Source organism: Capra hircus, chromosome 1 (genome assembly GCF_001704415.2).
Source record: "Capra hircus breed San Clemente chromosome 1, ASM170441v1, whole genome shotgun sequence".
Classification (NCBI taxonomy): Eukaryota; Metazoa; Chordata; class Mammalia; order Artiodactyla; family Bovidae; genus Capra; species Capra hircus.
In genome coordinates, this window is record NC_030808.1 from 95,983,418 (window position 1) to 96,006,789 (window position 23,372).

At 43.0% G+C, this 23,372-nt stretch overlaps 1 protein-coding gene across 1 annotated transcript in view; it reads left to right on the forward strand.

The window, feature by feature from the left end:
• The window catches only part of SLC2A2 (solute carrier family 2 member 2), a 34,983-nt gene continuing 31,176 nt past the window's right edge, over positions 19,566-23,372 (forward strand). The window contains exon 1 of the mRNA XM_005675321.3: positions 19,566-19,665. Within this exon, the coding sequence (XP_005675378.2) occupies positions 19,651-19,665 (15 nt within the window). The 5' untranslated portion in view covers positions 19,566-19,650. The remainder of the gene's footprint in view (positions 19,666-23,372) is intronic.

Genomic DNA, 23,372 nt, shown 5'->3' on the forward strand with positions numbered 1-23,372 from the left:
TCTGTTAGGTCCATACCCAAACTATTCCTTCTTCCTCCCAAACAGTGGAATGCTTTGAAGCTCTTGCCCTTAGCCTGTGAAGTCTCCAGTTATCTTCAGCCACTCCCCTCATTGTTTCAGTATCTTGGCTCTTAGCTCCTTCTCACTATCTCCAACAGCACCCTTGATTAGTTCTTGTGATCTCAGTAATCACTTAGATAATCCTCTAAATACCCTGGCTTCTCAGTTTCCTGATCTTGACCAGTTAAATTTAAGGATTACAGATTACCTCACCACCTCCTAAGCTGGTAGCAGTCAATCTTCATTTGCTCTTGGTGGACCTGTCTGTCCATCATCACCAAATAAAGGTCATCACCCCAAGAATCCCCCCGCCCTCTTCTGCATCACCAGCTTTACCCATTCTATTGGAGAATTTCACCACGTTCATGCTGCAATCTCTTGTGTTATTATCACTCTCCTTAATTGCTATCTTATCTTCTCCCCTTCACACACAAGAAAACCTCAGATCAGGCTTTTATCCCCACCAAAAGCAGCTCTTGCTGAGGGCACCAGTTACATTCATGATGTCAAATGCAGTATCCAGGTCTCTGACTTCATGCTTCTTGATTTACCTTCAGTCTTTAACACAGGTAATGACTCCTTCCTCTTTGAAGAAGTGTCTCAGCTTGGGGACACCCCTCATGTTCTTTCACCCCTCTGGCCATTCCTTCTGGGTCTCCTTTGCTGAATTCCTGGAGTGCCCAGCACTGGATATCCTCTCTCTTAAGTGATCCCTTCCAGTCTTGGGGCTTGAAAAACCAACTATGTAAAGACAATACTCGTATTTTTATTGCCAGCCCTAACCTCTTTTCTGAAAACCAGATTTATACATCTAACTGTTTACTTGACATCTTCATTGGATGTGCAGTTGACATCTCAAATTCAACATGTTTAAAATCAAACTGATTTGTACTCCACCTACCAATCTACTCCCATTACAGTATGCAGTTCAGTTCAGTTCAGTCGTTCAGTCGTATCCGACTCTGCGACCCCATGGACCGCAGCACACCAGGCCTCCCTGTCCGTCACCAGCTCCCGGAGTTCACTCAAACTCACGTCTATCGAGTCAGTGATGCCATCCAGCCATTTCATCCTCTGTCGTCCCCTTCTCCTCCTGCCTTCAATCTTCCCCCAGCATTACAGTATTCTCTGTCAGTAAATGGCAATTTTGCTCCTCCAGACGATGATATTCTAGTTTCCTTTTTTTGTCTGTGCTGAGTCTTTGCTGCTGCCCAAGGGCTTTCTCTAGTTGAGGCGAGTGGGAGCTACTTCCTTCACTGAGGTGACTTCTCTTGTTGTGGAGCATGGGCTCTAGGTATGCCAGCTTCGGTAGTCCCAGGACTCAGCCTCAGTAGCTGTGGCACACAGGCTTAGTTGCTCCATGACACATGGGATCTTCCCAGACCAGGATGGAGCCTGTGTGCCCTGCATTGGCAGGCAGATTCTTAACCACTGGACCACCAGGGATGTCCAAGATGGCACTTTTAAAACATCGACTAATATACAGGTTATGCCATTTTTCTGCTCAAGTTCTCAAGGTCTTCCCATCTTACTCAGAATGTCAGTGTCCTTACAGTGGCCTATGAGGCCCTCGTAAATCTGACCTACACTTTGCTCCATCCCCAACCACCGCTACCACTTCTCTGACTTCATCTACTTTTTCCCTAGTTCACTTTGCTCAGCCACACTGCCCTCCTTGCTTTATCCAGGAAACACTCAAAGCATGTGCCTGTCTTGAGGTCTTTGCCCTGGCTGTCTCCTCTGTCTAGAAAGCTCTCCATTCATGTATCTGTAAAATGTGCTCTCCCCTACCTTTGGGTCTCTGCACAAATATTCCTATCCTATCAGAGACCTATATAAGATACTTCCCAATTCCCCATTTAGTCTCCATTTTATTGCCTTTCATAGAGCTTATCAACATCTAGTTTGTTCACTGGCCTATCTCCTGTACTTACAAGAATGCCTGGCAAATAGTAATCAGTAAGTATTTATTGGATGGAAAAATGAATGAAAATAAATAATAACAGAGTTTTGGAATTCTTTTATTAAGGTATAAGCCTATAAGACCATTTTCATTTCAATATCAAAACAAAAAGCTGTGTCCAAATTCTATATTATAAAAGCACAGGTCTGCTTCCATGTAGAAAATGAAACCTTCAATGGATTTTCTTTCCTGGGAGGCTTCTGTGGATGGAAAGCATCTGGCTGTACTTTCTGGCTCCATGAATCATCTTAACAGGTCAAGGGTTGAAGCCCTGCAGGGTTGGAAGAGAGGCTGCCATATAGAACCTTGAGAAAAATAGTATTTCAGGATTCTTACATTTATACAGATAGTGATCCATTTTAAGCTACCGGCACTGCAGTAAGTGCAGAGTTGCTAGAAGCAGGAAGAGGATTCTAAATTTTGTTTTTTGGTCTAAATGTTTAAACATGATAACAACATTTTTTTTTCTAAAACAAGAAATAAACAACATTAATGGTATCTCCTGCTAAATGCAGCTTCAAGAAAGCCTAATGAAAGCCTAATGACATTTTGGTTTTATCATTCTTCCAAGTGACAATAGTTATGAGGCTTCCCTGGGCGGCCTGTAACATCTGTATATATTCAGCTCCATTGAATGTTGTTGCATGAAGTTCTGTTGTAGGAAATTGACACATGCCTTCTGATGAATCTTTGTTTCACTCGTTGTTGTAAAGGGCACAACTTGTAGTTTCAATTTGCTCAACCATGTATTTTCCTGCTCACTTAATAAAAGAAATATTAACAATAAAAGAAGAAAATGATGAAGTGATATAAAGCAATATAACAGTAAAAGAATTATTTTGCTTATTACTTTTCATGTCTTTTCACAAATCTGTTGAGATGCAGGATAATGTGTAATTCAAGTTAAATAACAAGAGTGATGATCTTAATCAACCTTTTCTAGTACCAAAGCCATTTTTGGATTCCAAAAATGCTGTAGATTCTTGGAGTCCTTTACAGAAGATGGAGAGTATTGGTTTCCGTTATAGATTAAGAATGTGAAACAGGTGCTAAGTAATGCCTGAGGTATCAGTCATGGCAGATGATCTAAGCTTCACAAATTGCAGTTGTAAAAGACACCATAAATGATTCTAAAATAATTTCTCAATAATTTATGTGACAATATTTTAGAGTGTTGGTTTTCTTTAAAATTGAATAGCATCAGCTTGAATATGTCTTTTTATATTTCTGTAAGCAACTAAGTTCATGTTCCATGACAACAACAATTTTAAAAGGGTCACCTCCAGCCAAAAAATAGTCATCTTAGATTCCAAAGTTCAAAGTTACTTTACCAGATAATGTCAGGACGACACAGACCAGCAGCATTATGGTCTGACAGAATGTTCTAGCCCTATGCCCATGCTGCAGGATCTCAGGTTATCCTGTATTACTAAACTCATTTTGTAAAAGAGATGCCAGTTAAGATTGAGGAATTTAGGGCTAGGAGGCGTCACTGGAGCAGAAAGAAATAGTATAGCCTTCAGGATAATCTGATGCTTTCCCCTCATCTCATCCTTCCTCCTCACTAGGACAGCCATTAATAATTGGAGGCCCATCAATCTGACAGGCCAAAGTTATCACCGGTCCAAGACCAAGAACAATGGAGTGACTTTTCCATAAAGCTCATTTAAAGACAGTCTTTTTGCAGGTGGCATGCTCTCATATAATGAAGAAGATGTATTTGAGAGTCTGATAATAATATGTATACATTCATTTCACTGAATGTTCTAGTTTGGTAAATTTAATTGGCAGCCTTTTTGTTGGTCCCCACAAGATTTGGGGTAGCATAGGGAACACTTTAGTTTTGTTTTTGAAATTTCCCTGCTTAGTCGAAATTTTTTTAATGTGGTAATAATTGTTCATGGTTGTTGTTTAGTCACTAAGTCATGTCTGACTCTTTGTGACCCCGTGGACTCTAACCTGCCAAGCTCCTCTGTCCATGGGATTTCCCAGGCAAGAATACTGGAGTGGGTTGTCATGCCTTCCTCCAAGGGATCTTCCTGATCCAGGGATCGAACCTGCATCTTCTGCTTGGCAGGCAAATTCTTTACCACTGAGCCACCAGGGAAGCCCAATAACTGCTCTAGAGAGCTTATGAAAGTCCAGATCATTTTTTTTAGTATAGGAATGTACTGCCCATCTCAAAAATTGATGGGATAAATATAGAAAGGGAAAAAAGAGGGAGGGGCATCACCCAGCATCAGGCTCAAAGCAGATGGCCCACTTGGTGTCCATATTTAGATTTCTGTTGCTAGCTTTACCCAGGTAGTTGGTGGTTAATCTTAGGCAGAATTCAAAGCACTTCCACAGGCCAAAGTACCGCACAGAGTGGCCATGCCATAAGACAGAGGCCACTGCATCAGCTAACTGGATCCCAGTCACCTTATAAGCCTGAGTTTCCCAATCATTTTAAATATGATGACTTCCCATAATCACCTAAGAAGCTAAAAAGCACAAAAAGTTCACTAATGCTTCTAAATATAACTGCATTTTATAAGCCACATCATTTGAAAAAATTCCTTGTACGTGTGAGTCATTTAGTCTACAAACAATGCTCAGTATACACTTGGGTATTGGACCCTTTGTTCTAGATCCATACCCCCAGCCCTGCTGAAGTCCTGGGTCCATAATTTGGAAATTGTAACTGTTTGCATCTTCCCTAAAGACCTTCATTTGTTTGGCTTGCTTCTGGCTGCGTTCTGCAGCATGTGGCATCAAACCCTGCCGCTGCATTGAGAGCATGGAGTCTTAACTACTGGTCTACCAGAGAAGTCCCAGAACCTTCTTTTGTATCTTTGTTATGTTTTATGGCAGCGTTTAATGTGGATATGGAGAAGGCAATGGCACCCCACTTCAGTACTCTTGCCTGGAAAATCCCATGGACGGAGGAGCCTGGTAGGCTGCAGTCCATGGGGTCACTGAGGGTCGGACACGACTGAGCGACTTCACTTTCACTTTTCACTTTCATGTATTGGAGAAGGAAATGGCAACCCACTCCAGTGTCCTTGCCTGGAGAATCCCAGGGATGGGGGAGCCTGGTGGGCTGCCGCCTATGGGGTCGCACAGAGTTGGACACGACTGACGTGACTTAGCAGCAGCAATGTGGATATATTAATGGTCATTGGTTCAGTTCATCTTAACAAAGCTGCCTTATCATCTTCAAGTATCAGAGAACTCAAACAAAAAAAAAGTATTTTTATTTTTTGCCTGCTTATGTGCTGTGCTGTGCTTAGCCGCTCAGTCATGTCAGACTCTTTGCAACCCCCTGGACTGTAGCCCACCAGGCTCCTCTGTCCATAGGGATTCTCCAGGCAAGAATACTGGAATGGGTTGCCATGCCCTCCTCCAGGGGATCTTCTCAACCTAGGGATCAAAGCCGGGTGTCCCACATTGCAGGCGGATTCTTTACCAACTGAGCCACCAGGGAAGTATATGCCATCTTGTTTCTTTTAGAAGTGTTGGAGATAGCCACAATCTGACTTTTGACAAGCCGCACACAAACCCACCTATATAGAGAAAAACCAAGCAATGATTTATTTACCAGCTGCCAAGGACAGAGAAGCCTTGCAGGCTACAGTCCACAGGGTCACAAAGAGTCAGACACGACTGAAGCGACTTGGCACGCAGGGCACATATGACGTAGCAGGGGCGCTTCCTAGGTGGCATTGCTGGTAAAGAACCCACCTGCCAATGCAGGAGACAGAAGAGACACAGGTTCAGTCTGTGGGTCGGGAAGATTCCCTGGAAAACAGAATGGCTACCCACTCCATTATTCTTGCCTGGAAAATTCCATGGACTGAAGAGCCGGGCAGGCTACAGTCCTTGGTTTTGCAGAGCCGGACATGACTGAAGCAACCTAGCATACATACACATTACATAGCAGTCCTCACACTGGATGCTGAGGCAGAAAGCTGATGAAGAAATGATCCCGCCTCCAAGGAGCTGCAGTCTCCTTTTGCTAAAGGGAAGGTGGGGAAGGCAAGAGAAGAACACCAACAGACACAGAGACGACACCAAAAGGAGAGCCCAGCATTTGCTGGAGGAAGGCAGGGACTGCTCTGGGACTGAAGAGAAAGGCCCTCTACCTGGAATGTTTATGGAAGGCTTCCAAGAAGAGGTGGTCTTCACCAGACTATGGGACAGGAAGAAAAGGAAGAGAGAGATTCCATTGAGTGGGAGGGGCTGGAACAAAGGTAGAAAGGAATGAAGATGTAGGCCCTGAAACAGGCAAGGACTTCAGTAGGACTAGAGAAAGCGCTGATGGAGCAGGAAAATCAGTCACATGCCTACTTAGATGGTGAACGTATTCTTTATACTCCATGCTCTAACACAGGCCCCAGGAGTTCAAAATCCTGATTCAGCTGTCTGCCTGGCCTCCGTGGGCAATGTCTGATGAATGAATCATACCATCAGAAAGGAACGTGGTTAATTCTCTGTGTTGGTGGTGGAAACCCGTGAGAATGGAGCATTTGGGGCATGTTATTCCCAGCATTCTTTCATTTGCTGTCTCTAGCAGCAAGTTGCCAAATTCTTTATTGAACCCCAGCTTTGAAGCATGAAGCTGTCCTGGGCCCTACTTGCCCTAACTCCCCTGCTCCTAAGAATCACCCAAGTGCTTGTTACTAAGACAGGCTTCTGGAATACCCCCACCCAGCTGTGAACAGCAGTCTGTAATTTGGGTGCCCATGGTCTTGAACAACTGTGAACAACAACATCTCATACTTTGAGAAATGCTACACTTCTAGAGTTTTCCTTTCTTCCCCTTTCAATGATTCAGCATATTTCCAGTGTGTCTAGACACCAAAAGTATTTCCAAACAACCACCCCTTCTCATGTTGTGCAGGCATGTTGGTACCATTTTTTGACCCCAGTAGGGATTGGAGAAGACTTACCCAGAAGCTGCTATGACCAGCCAAATGGGTCAGGCCACCTAGGCCACCGACCCTTCTCATCTCCTCTGCTGCTTCCCTTCATCACTGGGGCATTCTTCTCCTAACAGCCAGGAGCTTTGCTGCCCCCCAGGGCCTGAGCCACCTACTTGGAGACACAACACTACAGCCTGTGAACTCAGCTCAGAGGCTTTGCTGAAGACACCGGATGCCTACCTGCTCTCCCACACAGGACATTTTCTTCTTGTTTTCTTGAAGTCAATTTAATAATACCTTTTACTTTTAAAATATACCCTTTGAAAAGCACATTCTATTGCTTATGTGTGTGTGTATGTGTGTGTTGCTTTAGTCTTGTCCGATTCTTTGATGATCCCATGGACTGTAGCCCACTATGCTCCTCTGTCCATGGGATTCTCCAGGCAAGAATATTGGAGTGGGTTGTCATGCCCTCCTCCCGGGGATCTTCCTGACCCAGGTAGATTCTTTACCTTCTGAGCCACCAGGGAAGCTACTTTCGCCTATTTGCCTGTACTTTGCTATTCTTATTTATATGACTTAGAACTTCCTTTCTTTTTTCACGCTGACCCTCCTTCTGTTCTCAAAATTTTAAACCTCCATTTATTTTTACATCCTTTTTATCTTAGAATTAGGTTGAGATTAAAATTTTTTATTGCTACTTGCTTAATACTTGTCATTTTATGTCATTGTTGTTTAATTGCTAAGTCCTGTCTTTTTTGAGACCCCATGGACTGTAGACTGCCAGCCTCCTCAGTCCATGGAATTCTTCAGGCAAGAATACTGGAGTAGGCAACCATTTCCTTCTGCAAGGGATCTCCCCTACCCAAGGATGGAACCTGCATTTCCTGCATTGACAAGCAGATTCTTTACCATTGAGCCACCAGGGAAGCCCTGTCTTTTTATACTCAACTTCTAATTTCTTTTACTTAGCTATATATATATTTTTTGTTCTATTTAACCTCTTCCTTTTATTTGGCAACTGTCTTGATCTCTGCTTCTTTGCAACCTAAAATTCTTCTTAACTTTGATTTTCTCCTTCTTTGAATATTTTTATGCATAAATATCTCCATTTACCTTGTGTTATTTGCTTTCAACCCTTTCCCTCTTTTTACTTACATTTTATGCTTTAATCTACATTTACAATCTTTCTTTACTCTTAATTCCTTAGTCTCTTGGTTGTTTCATTAGTCTTGCCTATTTTTTATATGTTCTAATTATTTTTCCTTATACATTTTAATTTTTTCCATCATATTTTTAAAAATTTCCCTAGTTCTAATTTAGAGCTTTATGCTTAATCTCCTCATTTTGTGAATGGAATTGCTGAGATGCAGAGTTAGAAAAAACTTGCTCAAGATCTTAAGATGGGCAGTGATGGAACCTAAATAAGAAGCTGGCTCTATTGGTGACCAGTCTGGTGCTTTTCAAGCAAACCACTCCAATAACAATAACTGTACAAAGAGTACGGTCCCCTGGTGGCTCAGATCATAAAGAATCCACTTGCAAAGCAGGAGCTGCAGGAGACTCTGTTCAATCCCTCAGTCAGGAAGATTCCCTGAAGGAGAAAATGGCAACCCACTCCAGGATTCTTGCCTGGAGAATCCCATGGACAGAGGAACCTGGTGGGCTACAGTCCATGGGTCACAAAGAGTCAGACATGACTGAAGCAACTTAGCATGCACGCATGTGCAAAGAGTACCCATTTTCTTTTTTTTTTTTTGTATTTTATTTTATTTTATTTTTAATTTTTATTTTTACTTTATTTTACTTTACAATACTGTTTTGGTTTTGCCATACATTTTCTTTAAAATAAAGAATTCCATGGACTTCCTTGGAGGTCCAGTGTTAAGACATCGTACTTCCTCTACGAGGCGTGGGGTCAGCAGGGGTGGAGGAGGTGGGTTCGATCCCTGGTCAGGGAACCCACATGCCTTGTGGCACAGCCAAAAAAATAGGAAAATAAAATATAATAAAATAAAGAAAGCCTGGGTAGCATCTCATTCAAGAACATTAGGTTTACAAGACATTAGAGTCAAGACTGTGATTCAGTGTCAGTGATCATCCTGGGAGAAGGTTTTTCTTGACCTTTCACTAAAAAAAAATGTGGAAATAATGTGAAAAAGGGAAAGCCAAGAATTGACTTTATTTGTAAAATACACAGAAAAACAGGGTGTGAAGTCAGAACACAGTATGCAAACACTGTAAGCAAACAGACAACTCTAAGCCTCTGTTTTCTTGTTCCTAAAATGGAATCATCTGGCTATTCCTGCCATGTTTACATTTTTGTTATGTTGATCAGATCAGAGCACCAACAGAAAAGTTCTTTGTAAACTTTGTGCCTAGTTGTTCTTATAATGCCTATAAAATTCAAGAGAAATATTAGAGGAATATTATTATAAAGAACACCACTTTTACTTTTTAAATATTAGTATGTATATTGGTTTATCTAAAAAGGGAAAGAATAAGATGTTGTGCTGTTCTAAATACTCCAAATCATATCCTCCCCTTCTTTTCTTCTTTTTTTAATAAATCAGCTATTTATAAAATAGCTTTTATTGACTTTCTATTGTTTGATGCACATTTCCATCCAGTGCTCTTGGGTTTAGAGTCTTGTGTTATATGCCTGCTTCATTCCTCAAGTTCTGATGGATTTTTAAAAATGAATATAACAATACCTTAAAGAAAAATACTTTATAAGAAACTCTGTCTTTAGACTCAAATTTGATCTTACCAATCAAGCAATGACTTCTGCAGCAAACTTGTGGTTTCTTCCCTGACCTATTTCTTACTTCTGCATTCCCACCAACATTCCACTACAATCTTTGTGGAAGTTGACAATGACAATGAGAACAAGCATTACCTTGCACATCTGGTATTCGAGATGATTTTTTAATTTCATTATCCAATGAACTTTTCAGACAGCAATCTTTCAGGGCCTTGGCATCTGGGGTGGTTATTTCCGAGGCAGAACAGGCTCTGCAGCAGCAAATTAATGGATTAAAATGCTGAGTAAATTCTCACTGGTGAGCAACGTGGGAGTAAGAACAATGGATGAGTTAAGTCAGGTGTTACTAATGAGGACAACGGATCAGGAACATTCTAGACCTGGAGGTGCCTCCCAGCCAGTGCTACAACCACCAGAAAATAACTAGAATAGAATTGTCACTTGGGACACTTACGTGTGGGAGCACCTGACCATCTTCTTGCCCTTTAGTATGAAGCCATAGGCAAGAAACCTATCCCTCACTGTGATCTTACATGTGATCTCACACGCCTTACTCTGATCTTACATGTCTTGGAAGGACAAAATTGCAAGGAACTTAGAACTTCAGTTAGAAGTTCTTCACTTAGAACTCACAACTTCCCGTCAGAGACCCTCAAGTCCCTGAGTGACTCAAGGTGGCCTGGAGGCCTGCATCAGCAGTGGAGCAAGAAGCTTCCTAGGACGACATTCTTTCCTCCCCACGTTTCTGACCCTCTTCCCCCTGTACATCAATGACAAAACAGAGGCAACAGAGCCCACCCACAATGTTTGGTCTTACAACGTTGACCAAATGTATTTTTCCTTAAGGTAGTGTTATATTCATTTTTAAAAATCCATCAGAACTTGAGGAATGAAGCAGGCATATAGCATAGGACTATAAACCCAAGAGCTCTGGATGGAAATGTGCACCAAACAATAGAAAGTCAATAAAAGCTAATCTGATTTATAAAAAGAGAAGAAAAGAAGGGGAGGATATGATTTGGAGTATTGAGAGTAGCACAACACCCTATTCTTTCTCTTTTTAGATAAACCACTACACATTTGACCTGCAGTCTTTCATTTTGTCAGGGTAAGAGGCCTGTGTTCTTGCTGTAGCAAAGCAGAGCAATTTCCAACTCAGCATAGGCCACCTGGGGAGACCTTGGAAATAGAGAAGAAAGAGGAGTGACTGGAAGCGAGAAGACAGGCAGGACACTACCTTAGGGTAGACTCCTCTTATGAGAGGAGACTGGCCACCACAAAGAAGGCTCCATCCTTCAGCAGTCTCAGACATCCCTAGAGGCCCAGCGGGTTGCTCCTAGGACCGTGGACACTGTGCTATCTACAACATGGAGACATGGAGGCACTGAGCTTCATTAAAAAAAATTTTTTTCTGTTTTTTTTGGCTGCCCTGGGTCTTCCTTATGGTGCTCGGACTTTCTTTGGTCATGGCAAGCTGGGGCTTCTCTTGATGCAGAGCATTGGTTCTAGAGCAAGTGGGCTCAGCAGGTTGTGGCACCAAGGCTCCAGAGTGCACACACCTCTCTAGTTGTAGCACTCAGGCTTAGTTGCTCCTTGGCATGTAGGCTCTTAGCTCCCCAACCACGGATCGAACCAGTGTCCCCTGCACCAGAAGGCGGATTCTCAACCACTGGACCACCAAGACCTTGAAGCTTCAATTTTTGATGTATTCATTTGAAAACCACTTCCTCTTCCCACCAACCACCACAAAGTGCTTCCCCAAACCCACCTGCCCTGTTCAAAGAGGGAAGGTGATTTCAAGATGTAAGGGAGAGAGATATTCCATTTGGGTTTATTTTTACCTGTCTTGCCACTGACGTTCCAAGTCTCTGAAGAGATGCCAGAGCCCACATTGGCTGTTTGTAAACAGTGAGGATTTTCTGAGGAGAGTTAGTGTTACTTGCTCAGTCTGTCTGACTCTTTGCAGCCCCATGGACTGTATCCCACCAGGCACCTCTGTCCATGGAGTTATTCTGGCAAGAATACTGGGGTGGGTTGCCATGCCCTCCTTCAGGGGATCTTCCCAAACCAGGGATCAAACCCAGGTCTTCCACATTGCAGGCAAATTCTTTACTGTTTGAGGCACCAGGGAAGCCCTTTCTGAGGAGAATGAGATTAACAAATATAGCTGAGTGTGTCTCTTCAAGTTCTACAAGACAAAAAAGCACCTGGTCAACAACTCGCCCACCACTGAGTTGCACCATCTGCCTGTTACAGTACATTCCTGGAACTCTTCTCTGTCTGGTAAACAGCTGTCACGAGAACCATTTCTCCCTGACACTGCTTCTTTTACTGGTGACCTATTGGTCAAGAGCGCTGAGCAACATTGTTTGCTAAACCTCAATGATGACCTCATGATCTTCACTCCCAATTTATATATCAACCTCCCTTAGCACCCTGAAAATTAGGCAGCAAATGGTACAGAAGGCAGTGAAAGAAAATAGCACAGTGTCGGGAAATGATTAACTCACAGACATTAAAGAGACACAAACTCATAAATAGAAAGATGCCCTGCAGAGTATTGTGGGCATTTAGGCACACTTGATATAAAAATGGTTAGGAACAGGGAATTTTAATTGACTTAATTTAAACTGAGATGACTCAAGAATTGCAAACAAAAACTTTCTGCATGCAGCAGCACCATTCAATTTAGACCGAATCGCCCAGTGATTAACTAATTTGAGACAGTGCTCACTGATAAATTGCCATAGGTGCACATCTGTCAAAGGAATTTGTCACGGATTGTCAAACCCCCGTGATACGAATGACACACATCCACTCATTAGGTGGCCCTTGTTCTTTTCATGAGCCTTCATTGACCTCAAGGACAACTAACACAAACCCCAGGCTAAAAGAAGGAACAGAACTCACGTAGCTAGTCAACCTTGGGGGTCATAACTTTTGGAGAGGATGTTAGGAACAAAGAATCTGAAAGCAGAAAAATACTAAGAGCTGACATGTACTGAGAGCTGACGACGTTCTGGGCTTTATTCTAAGCACTGTACCCATACTATCTTATTTAACCCTCACAACAATCCTTAGAGACTGATCCAGTCTTCATCTTTCATGTGACAAGACAGAGATTATCCAGTTTGTTCTATAGATGAAACCTAGAGAAGTTGAGCAAGACTTGCCCATAGTCAAAGAGCTAACCCTTTGGGGAGGGAAAACCCAAAGGACATCTCTTGACCCCAGTCCAGCCCTCCAAACCCTTGTAAGAGGGTGGCAAGAATTCATTTTACAAGGTTTACTGAGTTCAGAAAAGACATAAAACCATTCCAAGAAGGGGAAACTTTCCATCATGTCCAGAGTAATTGATGGCCAGTAGGCTAAAGGGGTCAGCCAGGTGTCACCTGGACTGGCCAGAAGTAGAGACACAGCTGCTCTTCTTCTTCTCATGTTCTCTCTCAGACCAGCAGAGGCCTGGGGTGCTGGAAAGGGCTATCGGGACACCTGAGGAACTGGGCATCACTCTGTACAGCTTCTGAGCCACGCTAGGAAAGCAAACTAAGAGGAAGCTCCTCGAGGAGGAGGAGTTAAACTAAGACCTCACCCTCACATAGCAGACAGGACAAATCTGGAGAGGAGGCAAAGGGATGGAAACAAAAGTAGGAGGTTCAAAGGGGCTGGTGAATTGGAAAGGTACCTACTAAACTGAAAACAGAGGCATTGCTAACCAACTGTTGTGGCTGAAAGTGGTGGCAGAGGGTCATTCCAGCTTTATCTGTAGCCTACAAAATGTTCTCAGTGACAATAGTCTCATGTATTTATATTTAATTTGCTATTAAAATGAAGTAAGTATTTTTGAAAGGAGAAAAACAGATAAATGAAAGGTGAGGGCAGGGTCTAGACTTGTACAGCTATTGGGTAGCTTTTCAAATGGTACCTGAGACTCCCAGTGTGAGTCACTGAATGGCAATTAAGGTCACTATATCAGTCCAAAAGGGGCTTCCCTGGTGGCTCAGCAGTAAAGAACCCACCTGCCAATGCAGGAAATACAAGAGAGAGATAAGGAGATATAAGGGTTAATCACTGGGTCAGGAAGATAGAAAGAAATGGCAACCCACTCCAATATTCTTGCCTGGGAAATCTCATGGACAGAGAAGCCTGGCAGGCTACAGTCTGTTGGGTCACAAAGAGTCGGAGATGGCTTAGTGACTAAACAACAACAATCTGTCCAAGAAGTTAAGATAGTCACAGCCCCAGTGACCAGGACTATTTCCTCTTCCCTGCACCTGGGGGCCATAGGTTTTCCTTTGGGAGGGGATCAAGAGGTCCCCCAGGGAGAGAGAGAGAGAGATTTTGAGGAATTGTCTCATGTGGTTGTGGATGCTTGGTGAGTCCAGAATATGATGGGGGAGGCCAGCAAGCTGGGAAGTCAGGAAGGAGTTAGAGTTTGAGTCCAAAGCCTGACAATTCCCTCTTGCTTAGGAGACGTCAAGTTTTTGTTCTATCAGACTTTCAACGGATTGGATGAGACCCACCCACATTCTGGAAGGCAACCCACTTTATTTAGTGTCTACTGATTTTAATACAAATCTCATCCAAACCCGTCACAGAAATATCCAGATTAATGTTTAACCAAATGTCTGGGCACTGTGGCCTGCCACGTTGAGACATCACATTAATCATCACAGCATGTAACCTTTGAGGACCTTAAGAAGATTGTCCTGTGCTGAGGCTAAGAGGGAAGGACATGGGGCAGGTTGTTTGTGCCAGTTCTGTCTATGGCAGCCAATAAATTAGCCTATTTCCTTTATTCCTTTTCTTTCTTTTAAACTTGCCCATCACTGAGTCAATTCAATGACTAATCCATAGGTGGGTTAGGAGGAACTAGTGCTTGCCTGGTGGCTCAGATGGTAAAGAATCAATGCAGGAGGCCTGGGTTCAATCCCTGAGTCTGGAAGATTCCCTGGAGAAGGAAACGGCAACCCACACTAGTATTCATGCCTGGAGAAGCCCAGGGACAGAAGAATCTGGTGGGCTGCAGTCCATAGGGTCCCCGAGTCAGGCACAGCTAAGGGCCTAACACACATAAAAAGGGATTAGTAGATTCTTCTGGCTAGCTCAGTGATCATGTAGCAACACTCAGACACTCTCAGATGATAAACCCAAATGCACACACAGGCCTGGGGACCTCTTGACTGCCTCCCAAAGGCAAACCTGTGGCCCCCAGGTGCAGGGAAGAGGAAGTATCCCTGGTCTCTCGACTTCCTGGACAGATTACTGTTGGTCTTTAGTTGCAAAGTCATGTCCGACTCTTTTTGAAAGTGAGTGCCCCTGCTTTCTCTTCCTAAGCACCTGTTTGGTTTCTTTCATGGAAAGTAAACCCCACATGAGCAGATACTCTGTTTTGTTCATTGTTGTGACTAGTGTCTACAAAGATGTTCAGTAAATACTGCATTTATTGAATGTTAAATCAATAAATGTCCCAATGCCAGCCTCAGACTATTGCAAGAAAGTAACTCTTTTTGAACTTCTTTCATTTGTTAAACAAATATTGAGTGCCTACTATGTACCAGGCACTCTCAAGCCGCGGCAGATAACAAGAAGGGCAAGACCTCCTCCACATTCATGGAACTTAAATGTGGTGAGGAAAGTGGACCATGATAGACTGTAGCCTATCACGCTCCTCTGTCCATAGGATTTTCCAGGCAAGAGTACTGGAGTGGGTTGCCATTTTCTCCTCCAGAGGATTTTTCTGACCCAGGGATTGAACCCGGGTCTCCTGCATTGTAGGCAGACACTTAATCATCTGAGCCACCAGGGAAGTCCAAATAATAAAATAGTAACAATTAATTTAAATAACAAAATAATTTCAATATTTGATATTTTAATAATTAGATATTTTGACTAGACATTTCAATTTATTAAATGTTTAATTTTTAATAAATAATGGTAAATCAGATTTCAAGCATAGATCTATGAAGAAAATAAAGCAAAGTAACAGGCCTGAGAATGAGTTGGGGGGTAAGTTGTGCCCACCTTAAGAAGCCTGCTTGGAGAGCCTTGTTGAATCCTCAAGAAGCCAACCTCAGACAAGCCTGGGGTGGAGTGCTGTAGGCACAGCAACATCAAGTACAAAGCTGAGACTAGAACATGTTAATCAAGTCTGAGGACAGTGTGGCTAAGCCCAGAGAAGGAGAGCAGTAAAAGGCTAGGTCAGTGTCAGGGAAGGTTACATCAAATCAGCCTCTCAGGCTGTGCTGACCAATGTGGGTTTCCTTCTAAGGGTGACAGGGAAGTCTTTGGAGACTTTTAAGCAAGGGGTATTACTTTCTGGTGCATGAGCCATAAGAGCTGTGGGTTTGATCCTGGATCAGGAAGAGACCCCTGGAGGAGGGCATGGCAACTCACTCCAGTATTCTTGCCTGGAGAATCCCGTGGACAGAGGAGTCCACGGGGCCATCAAGAGTCAGACGCCACTGAAGCGACTTAGCATGCATGCGTTACTATCTGGCTTACTTTTATTTTTACTTTATTTTACTTGGCAATACTGTATTGGTTTTGCCGTACATTGACTTGAATCCACCGCGGGTGTACATGCGTTCCCAAACATGAACCCCCCCTCCCACCTCCCTCCCCATAACATCTCTCTGGGTCATCCCCGTGCGCCAGCCCCAAGCATGCGGTATCCTGCATCAGACATAGACTAGCAATTCGATTCTTACATGATAGTATACATGTTCCAATGCCATTCTCCCAAATCATCCCACCCTCTCCCTCTCCCTCTGAGTCCAAAAGTCCGTTATACACATCTGTGTCTTTTTTGTTGTCTTGCATACAGGGTCGTCATTGCCAAAATCACCATTGGCTTCTCTGTCAAAAAGAGACTATAGGATGAGACTGGGGGCAGGGAAGCCAGGCTGGGCAGTCACATTCAGGACAGATACTGGTGGGTTGGATCAGAGTGGGATCTGTGGAGAGGGTGAGAAGAGGCAGGCTACAATAAGGACAAACTTGACTCAGAAATCTTAAAATACACTGGCTTTCTTCAGAATCTAGGACCTCCCAATATTCTTCCCGCACTCCTGGGTCGGCCCAGTTTGAACCCATTTTATTTGGTTCCCCAGAGATGCCTTTCAGACACGACTGAGCGACTTCACTTTCACTTTTCACTTTCATGCATTGGAGAAGGAAATGGCAACCCACTCCAGTGTTCTTGCCTGGAGAAGCCCAGGGATGGGGCAGCCTGGTGGGCTGCCGTGTATGGGGTCGCACAGAGTCAGACTCGACTGAAGCGACTTAGCAGCAGCAGCAGCAGCAGCAGAGATGCCTTTGCACTTCTCCATACCTGAGCCTATCAGAGAGGGACGCAGCATGCTAAGAGAGTGAGTTGTCTTTTTTCCATTTATAGAAATAAACTCTCATTTCACTCAAAGTAAAGATACTATGGGGTTTCCCAAGTGGCTCAGCCTGTAAAGAACCCGCCTGCCAATGCAGAAGAAGCAGGAGTGGATTCGATCCCTGGGTGGGGAAGATCCTCTGGAGAAGGGGATGGCTACCCACTCCAGTCTTCTTGCCTGGAGAATCCGCATGGACAGAGGAGCCTGGCAAGCTACAGTCCATGGGGTCACAAAGAGTCGGACATGACTGAGCAACTGGGAGGGCAAAGATAACACAGAAGAAAGGAGGGGAAGCTCTTCTCCATCCTTGAAAACCTCTCCAGTTAGAGCCACTGGTGCCTACTATGAAGATTAAATTAATCAAGAAGTAATCAGAATATGACTTGAAGTGTTTAAAAAGTGAATCCTAAAAAAACAAACAAAACCCACCACACAGAGCTGGTTTTATACCACCCACAGGGCAGCTCTGGGTGATTCTAGGCACTGGTGTACCTCATTGGGTGGCCCCCATCCCGCCAGCAAAGCGAGAAAGGGCTAACTTTATCTCACAACCAGGGAAACATGGAGACAACCCCAGGCAACCGGACCCGCCGCTCCTTGGGTGGATGCTAAGGCAGACTCTCCTGAGAGGCTGAAATACATTATCAGTTCTCCGAGAGCTAAATGCCAGTGCAGTCACTGTTAACAATTCCTCCACCCTACAACTGGAGATAAAGTTCCAGCCCATCCCTAAAAGGTGCAGAGATTACTTATTTCTGAGTAAGAGCAGAACAGGAGAGGTCTGGGCTAAACCAGAGGAAACTGGTCTGGGTGGCTTAAGGTCCCGCATCCCGGGTTAACAAATAGCAGGGCGCACTTCCAATGGAGAGAACAGCTACCCTGTGCACGCTGCGTGGCTCCAACCTAGTAAAAGTTAAAGGTTTCCTGACCTCACGCCGCACTCAAGACCATCTCTTAAAAGGTAAATTCCATAAACAAAGGTTGGTAAACAGAGGGGACTATTATTTTTGACAGCAGCACAAAGACTTTCTGGCAGAATATCATGTCACTGGAAAATGATTGCTAAGGAGTCCTCTCCTGATTTAAGACGCTCTGACAATGGCTGTAGGCATCACCTGCTGAAACTAGAGCAGAAAGCCAGGAGCCAGGCTATGCACGAAGAGGAGTGTAGCTACCTGGGGTCTTCAAAGTCTGATTTCAAAACTGCCCCCTAAAGCGTGGCTGTGCAACGGAGAGTGCCTTCTGTTGTGATTGAACTGGTTAATGCGTGTAAAGTGCTGAGACCAGCACCTGGCACCAACCAAGAACTCATAAAGATTAACTATCTTTGCTAATAATACTCGTTCAAGCCTTTCCACCAAGAAATTACTGTATTGTTGTCTATAGTTACATTTATCTCTCCGTATGCATTATGAGCTCTGAAATCTCTTTTTATATCGTGCATTGCAGAGCCTGAGACTGTGAGTTGAAATGAATTATTGACTCACTTGCATTATCTGGTAGAAGTGACAGAAATGGAAAGAGGGCGGAGAAATAAAAGACAAATGAAGTCTGAGTTTCCTTTACATCCTCACCCTCTGTTTCTTTGTAACACCCCTCATTTAGGGGCTGTTCGTTACATTTTCTTTGTTGGACACTGGTTCCAGTTGAGCCTCAGTGGAGTCAGTAACACTCTCTGCTAGACACAGTTCAAGCTCAACCGAATGAGATGTCACCTGTCTCACCACAAGGACTAGACATCACAGAGGATACACAGAAGGGCACAAGCCCAAGCCCTGTGAGCAGGTTTATTTGAGACCTCTCCACTACTGCCCCTGACTGGTACTTCCTGACATACACTGAACCAATAACAGTAATAGCAAAAACAACAAAAACCAGCAGTTGCTGAGCACTTATTCTTTCATATATTACCACATTTAACCCAATCAATAAAAGGGTATATTCTGTTCTTTTGTCGTGTGAAAAAATTAAGGCACAGAAAAGTCTCATGCTTAAGGTGACACCACTAGAAAAATGGTGAGATTCAAACCCAAGTTCATGACTGTCCAAGTTCATTCAGGTAACCACTCAAGCCTACAGTGACCCCTGACCACACAGTCTGGCTCTGAAGCAGAAGCACCACAGCACTGGTTCTCTGCAGGGCGTCTGCCTCCTGTGCGCCTGTCTTTCTTGTCCGCACAACAGACCAGGGCAGCCCAGCATATCTCATTTTCTATAAAAGACTCTATAAGCTTTCTTTTTCACTTGCCCCTGGTTACTGCCCCACTTAGCACGTGCCTTAAAACACAACCATCTCTGGTTTGTAACTTACACAGAAGAAACCTGCTCCCATTTTCTTTCCTGGTGGAACAAAGACATTGAAGCCACAGGTAACAGAGGCAAAGCATTTATTGATTAGATTCTCATCAATATTCACCTCTGCCCAAGATTAGACTTGGCCTCATGCCTCCTGGCCTGGCCCCTCCTAGTCTAATGTATAACTAGTCTCAGAAAGCTGGAGAAGGACAGTCAGAAGCTGGCCACTGCATCTGCCACTCTAGACCTGGAATTAAGAGGAGGACTCCGGCCCATAAAATGACAGAAGACAAGGTACAGTTGTTTTATGTCCATTTGAGGACATGAATAGGGAAATCTGTTCAAGTCAGTGAGCATATTGAGGATTCTGTAGGAGTATATTGAAGATTTGGGGAATGTTGGGTGTAGCTACTACAGATGAACCCTTCTTCTCTTGGCCAATTGATAGTTAATTTAGCTGCTAAAAAATCGTATTTTTTTTCAGTAATTGGAAGTTTAAGAATATTTGCTCTGTTTTCTGACTAGCCTGTGTAATGTTTTCTCAAGTGGTATGGCATAACCATATTACTGAAGGAATGTGCAAAAAAGGGCGCTTTAACCCAAATCTAACTAATCATGAAACTGATCTGAAATCTTCAAAAATATCAATATATGAGAATGACTGTCCTAGATTAAAGGAGATTAAAAAGGACTATTCTAGATTAAAAGAGACAAAGAAGAACTGACAGCCAAATGCAACAAGTGAGCTTAGATTGTGGAAGGAAGAAGGAAACAGCTCCAAGGGACAATATGGGGATAGAACTTGTGGGTATATTAGAAATATTTCATAACTACTACATTCTTGGATATGATAATAGTATTATAATTATAATAGGAGTAGGAGAATGTCTTTTTCTTAGTACATGCTGAAGGATTTAAGAGTAAAGTGACATAACATCTGATACTTATTTTCGAATGATTTGCCAAATAACACACACAGACACACACAATGAGAATGAAACAAATGTAAAGGCTAACCATTGGTGAACACAGGTGAAGGTTATGGAGTGTTCACTGCACTACTCTTTCAATTTCTCCGTAGAAAAATACTTTTCAAAACAAAAACTTGAGAAGAGAAAGGGTTTAGTGCTATTGCTCCCTTATAAGTGTCCCCCAACCAAATCACAATCATACAAGTAGGTAAATGGGTGTTCGAGGAGGGACCTCTGGGTTCTGATCTGGTGTAACTTACTCTGCCGAGCTTTCCTTCATGTCAGTGAGTGAAAAGGCTAGGAGCACAGGCTTTGCGGTCATGATCCTAGATTGGGAGTGTGCTAATGTTGCCTACCTGCTGTGATATGAGGGTTAAGTTTTTTAATTGGCCTATCTACCAATTGAGATTTTAAGAATATTTGCTCCGTTTTCTGACTAGTCTGTGTAATGTTTTCTCAAATGGTTTTTCTGTCTTGCAACAAATTAAAAACACATTGGAATCGAACATAAGGATATAGTAAGGGAGATAGGGATTATAATAGTTCTTTACTGTGTGGGGCTTCCCTAGTAGCTCAGACCGTAAAGTGTCTGCCTGCAATGCGGGACATCTGGGTTCGATACCTGGGTTGGGAAGATCCCCTGGAGAAGGAAATGGCAACCCACTCCAGTACCCTTGCCTAGAAAATCCCACGGATGGAGGAGCCTAGTAGGCTGCAGTCCATGGGGTCGCAAAGAGTCAGACACGACTGAGTGACTTGACTTTCTTTCTTTCTTTCTTTTTACTGTATGGAAGTAATTAAATGAGATAATATTAGAGAAACTCAGATGACAAACAGTTTACTATCAATAGCTGTGTGTTTGTATAATGTATATTTAAGGAATACTAACTAGGATTTCATGATTTCTTATTACAGCCCAGGATACAGCTGAAGTAGATAAAACTTTAAAAGCAATATAAAGATAAATATTGAGTTGATAACTATACAGATATATGTAGATTTGGCAAAAAAAATCATGAAGGTAGCGTTCAAACAACTGAAGTTTGGTAGATAGTGCAAAACAGAAGGTGCTTGTCCACAGTGCCTGGCACAGAGAAGATACTCAAGTTTCATTTAAAGTGATTATTACCTTCCCTTAGCAGCCCTAGAAATTGTGCTATAGCACTTCTCTTGAGAATTAAAGAATTGGCTAAAAAGGGAACCCAGAAAGAATGAGAACTAATGTCAAGCACTCTGTCACCTTTGTAAATTCACCCAGGTTGAAAGGAGCTAAGCAGGAGACTGAGGGGTAGGAGCCCTGGATTCTCACTCTGGATATAGCCAGTAATGCGTTGTACAACTTAAAGGACTTCGATTCTCAAACTGAAAAAAGGAGGATTAGACTAGAATCCATTGCCCTCAAAGGTCCCTCGAAACTTGAAAATTCTATAGCTTGAGAAACTCCTGGACTTTTCCAAAGTTGAGTGCCAGATTGCCTTTGACTTGATGTTTGTGGTATTTTGTAGAGGAAACAGTACAAGCTTCTCCTCCCGGCCTAGTCAATCAATAGCTGCTGAAAATCTGAAAATCATTTTGTTTACAGTGGGAGTTTAAGATGAGCTTTGGGTTCCAATAAAAGAGTATCTGTTATTTACCAGCTACGTGTGTTGGGAATACCACTTAGTCTCTAAGCCCTGGTTTCCTCACCTGTAAAATGGGGATATTCTATAGTAATGTTGTGAAAACCATGTTTGAAAAATTGACAGGTGGTTTTTCTGGCAAGAGTGATGAACAAGATGATAATGATGTGATTAAAAATCAGTTGTTTTATAGCCCTTTTACTGTTTATAGGAAGAGCATAGTGTGTGTCTTATTCAGTCTTTATAATAAGTCTATGCATAACTGCTGCTGCTGCTGCTGAGTCGCTTCAGTCGTGTCCGACTCTTTGCGGCCCCATAGACAGCCTCCCACCAGGCTCCTCTGTCCCTGGGATTCTCCAGGCAAGAACACTGGAGTGGGTTGCCATTTCCCTCTCCAATGCATGAAAGTAAAAAGCGAAAGTGAAGTCACTCAGTCGTGTCCAACTCTTAGCAACCCCATGGTCTGTAGCCCACCAGGCTCCTCCGTCCATGGGATTTTCCAGGCAAGAGTATTGGAGTGGGGTGCCACTGCCTTCTCCACTATGCATAACTATTATACCCATTTTGGAGGCAAAGAAACTGACACTTGGGGATGTTAAGGGCCTGGATGGGACTTTTATAGGTTTTCTGACTCCCAAGTTTTGTTTTTCCTGATGGACTCCATCTGACCTCTAAGTCACAAAATAAACACCACATTTTGTTCTATGTTAAGGTTTACCCTACTTGCCCACATTCTTTTCTTCTACATTTATCCAGCAGCATGTTTTTAATTGGATATAGAGCATAGCTTTCTTTAACTTAAAATTATTAAGGTCCAAATGGTTCTTTCCAAAAAAGTGGCCAGGACTTGATACTTTTGGTGGCTGGCCCTTCTTATGAAAATGAAAATGGAAAGAACAGGTCCAAGTGGCAGAGTGAGCTATAAGTAACTTTATTTGTGGGTCAGTCTCTTGGATGATAGATTGAATGAATTAGGGTTAATGGGCTAATTCAAATGTAGTAGTTTTCAGAAATTCTCCCTCTCGTAAACAGAACTTTCTCTGACCAAATCTAACCACATAGAGGGTTGACTACAAATGTTACCTCTGTTTATTTGACAATGGAAAAGGAAAAGATGGGACACAAAGAGCCAGTTCAGAATGGAGTTCAGAGAGGGAAATCAAGCCTGAAAGTAAGAGATACAAAACAAAAAAAGAAAATGCAATCAAACAGTTCCAGAGACTTCAATATTTGGAATGATCGCTTCAGTTGGGAATTCAAATAACCCGCTTAAAATAAATGAGATTGCTCCTTATCTGACCAAAAATTTCTCTCTCGAGGAGTTAAAGTGGGGAACTACAGGCCATAGGGTGGCAGGACCAGAGCTTTCACTAATGAAAAGAAGCCAGGAAGACCAGAGGACAAAGATTTT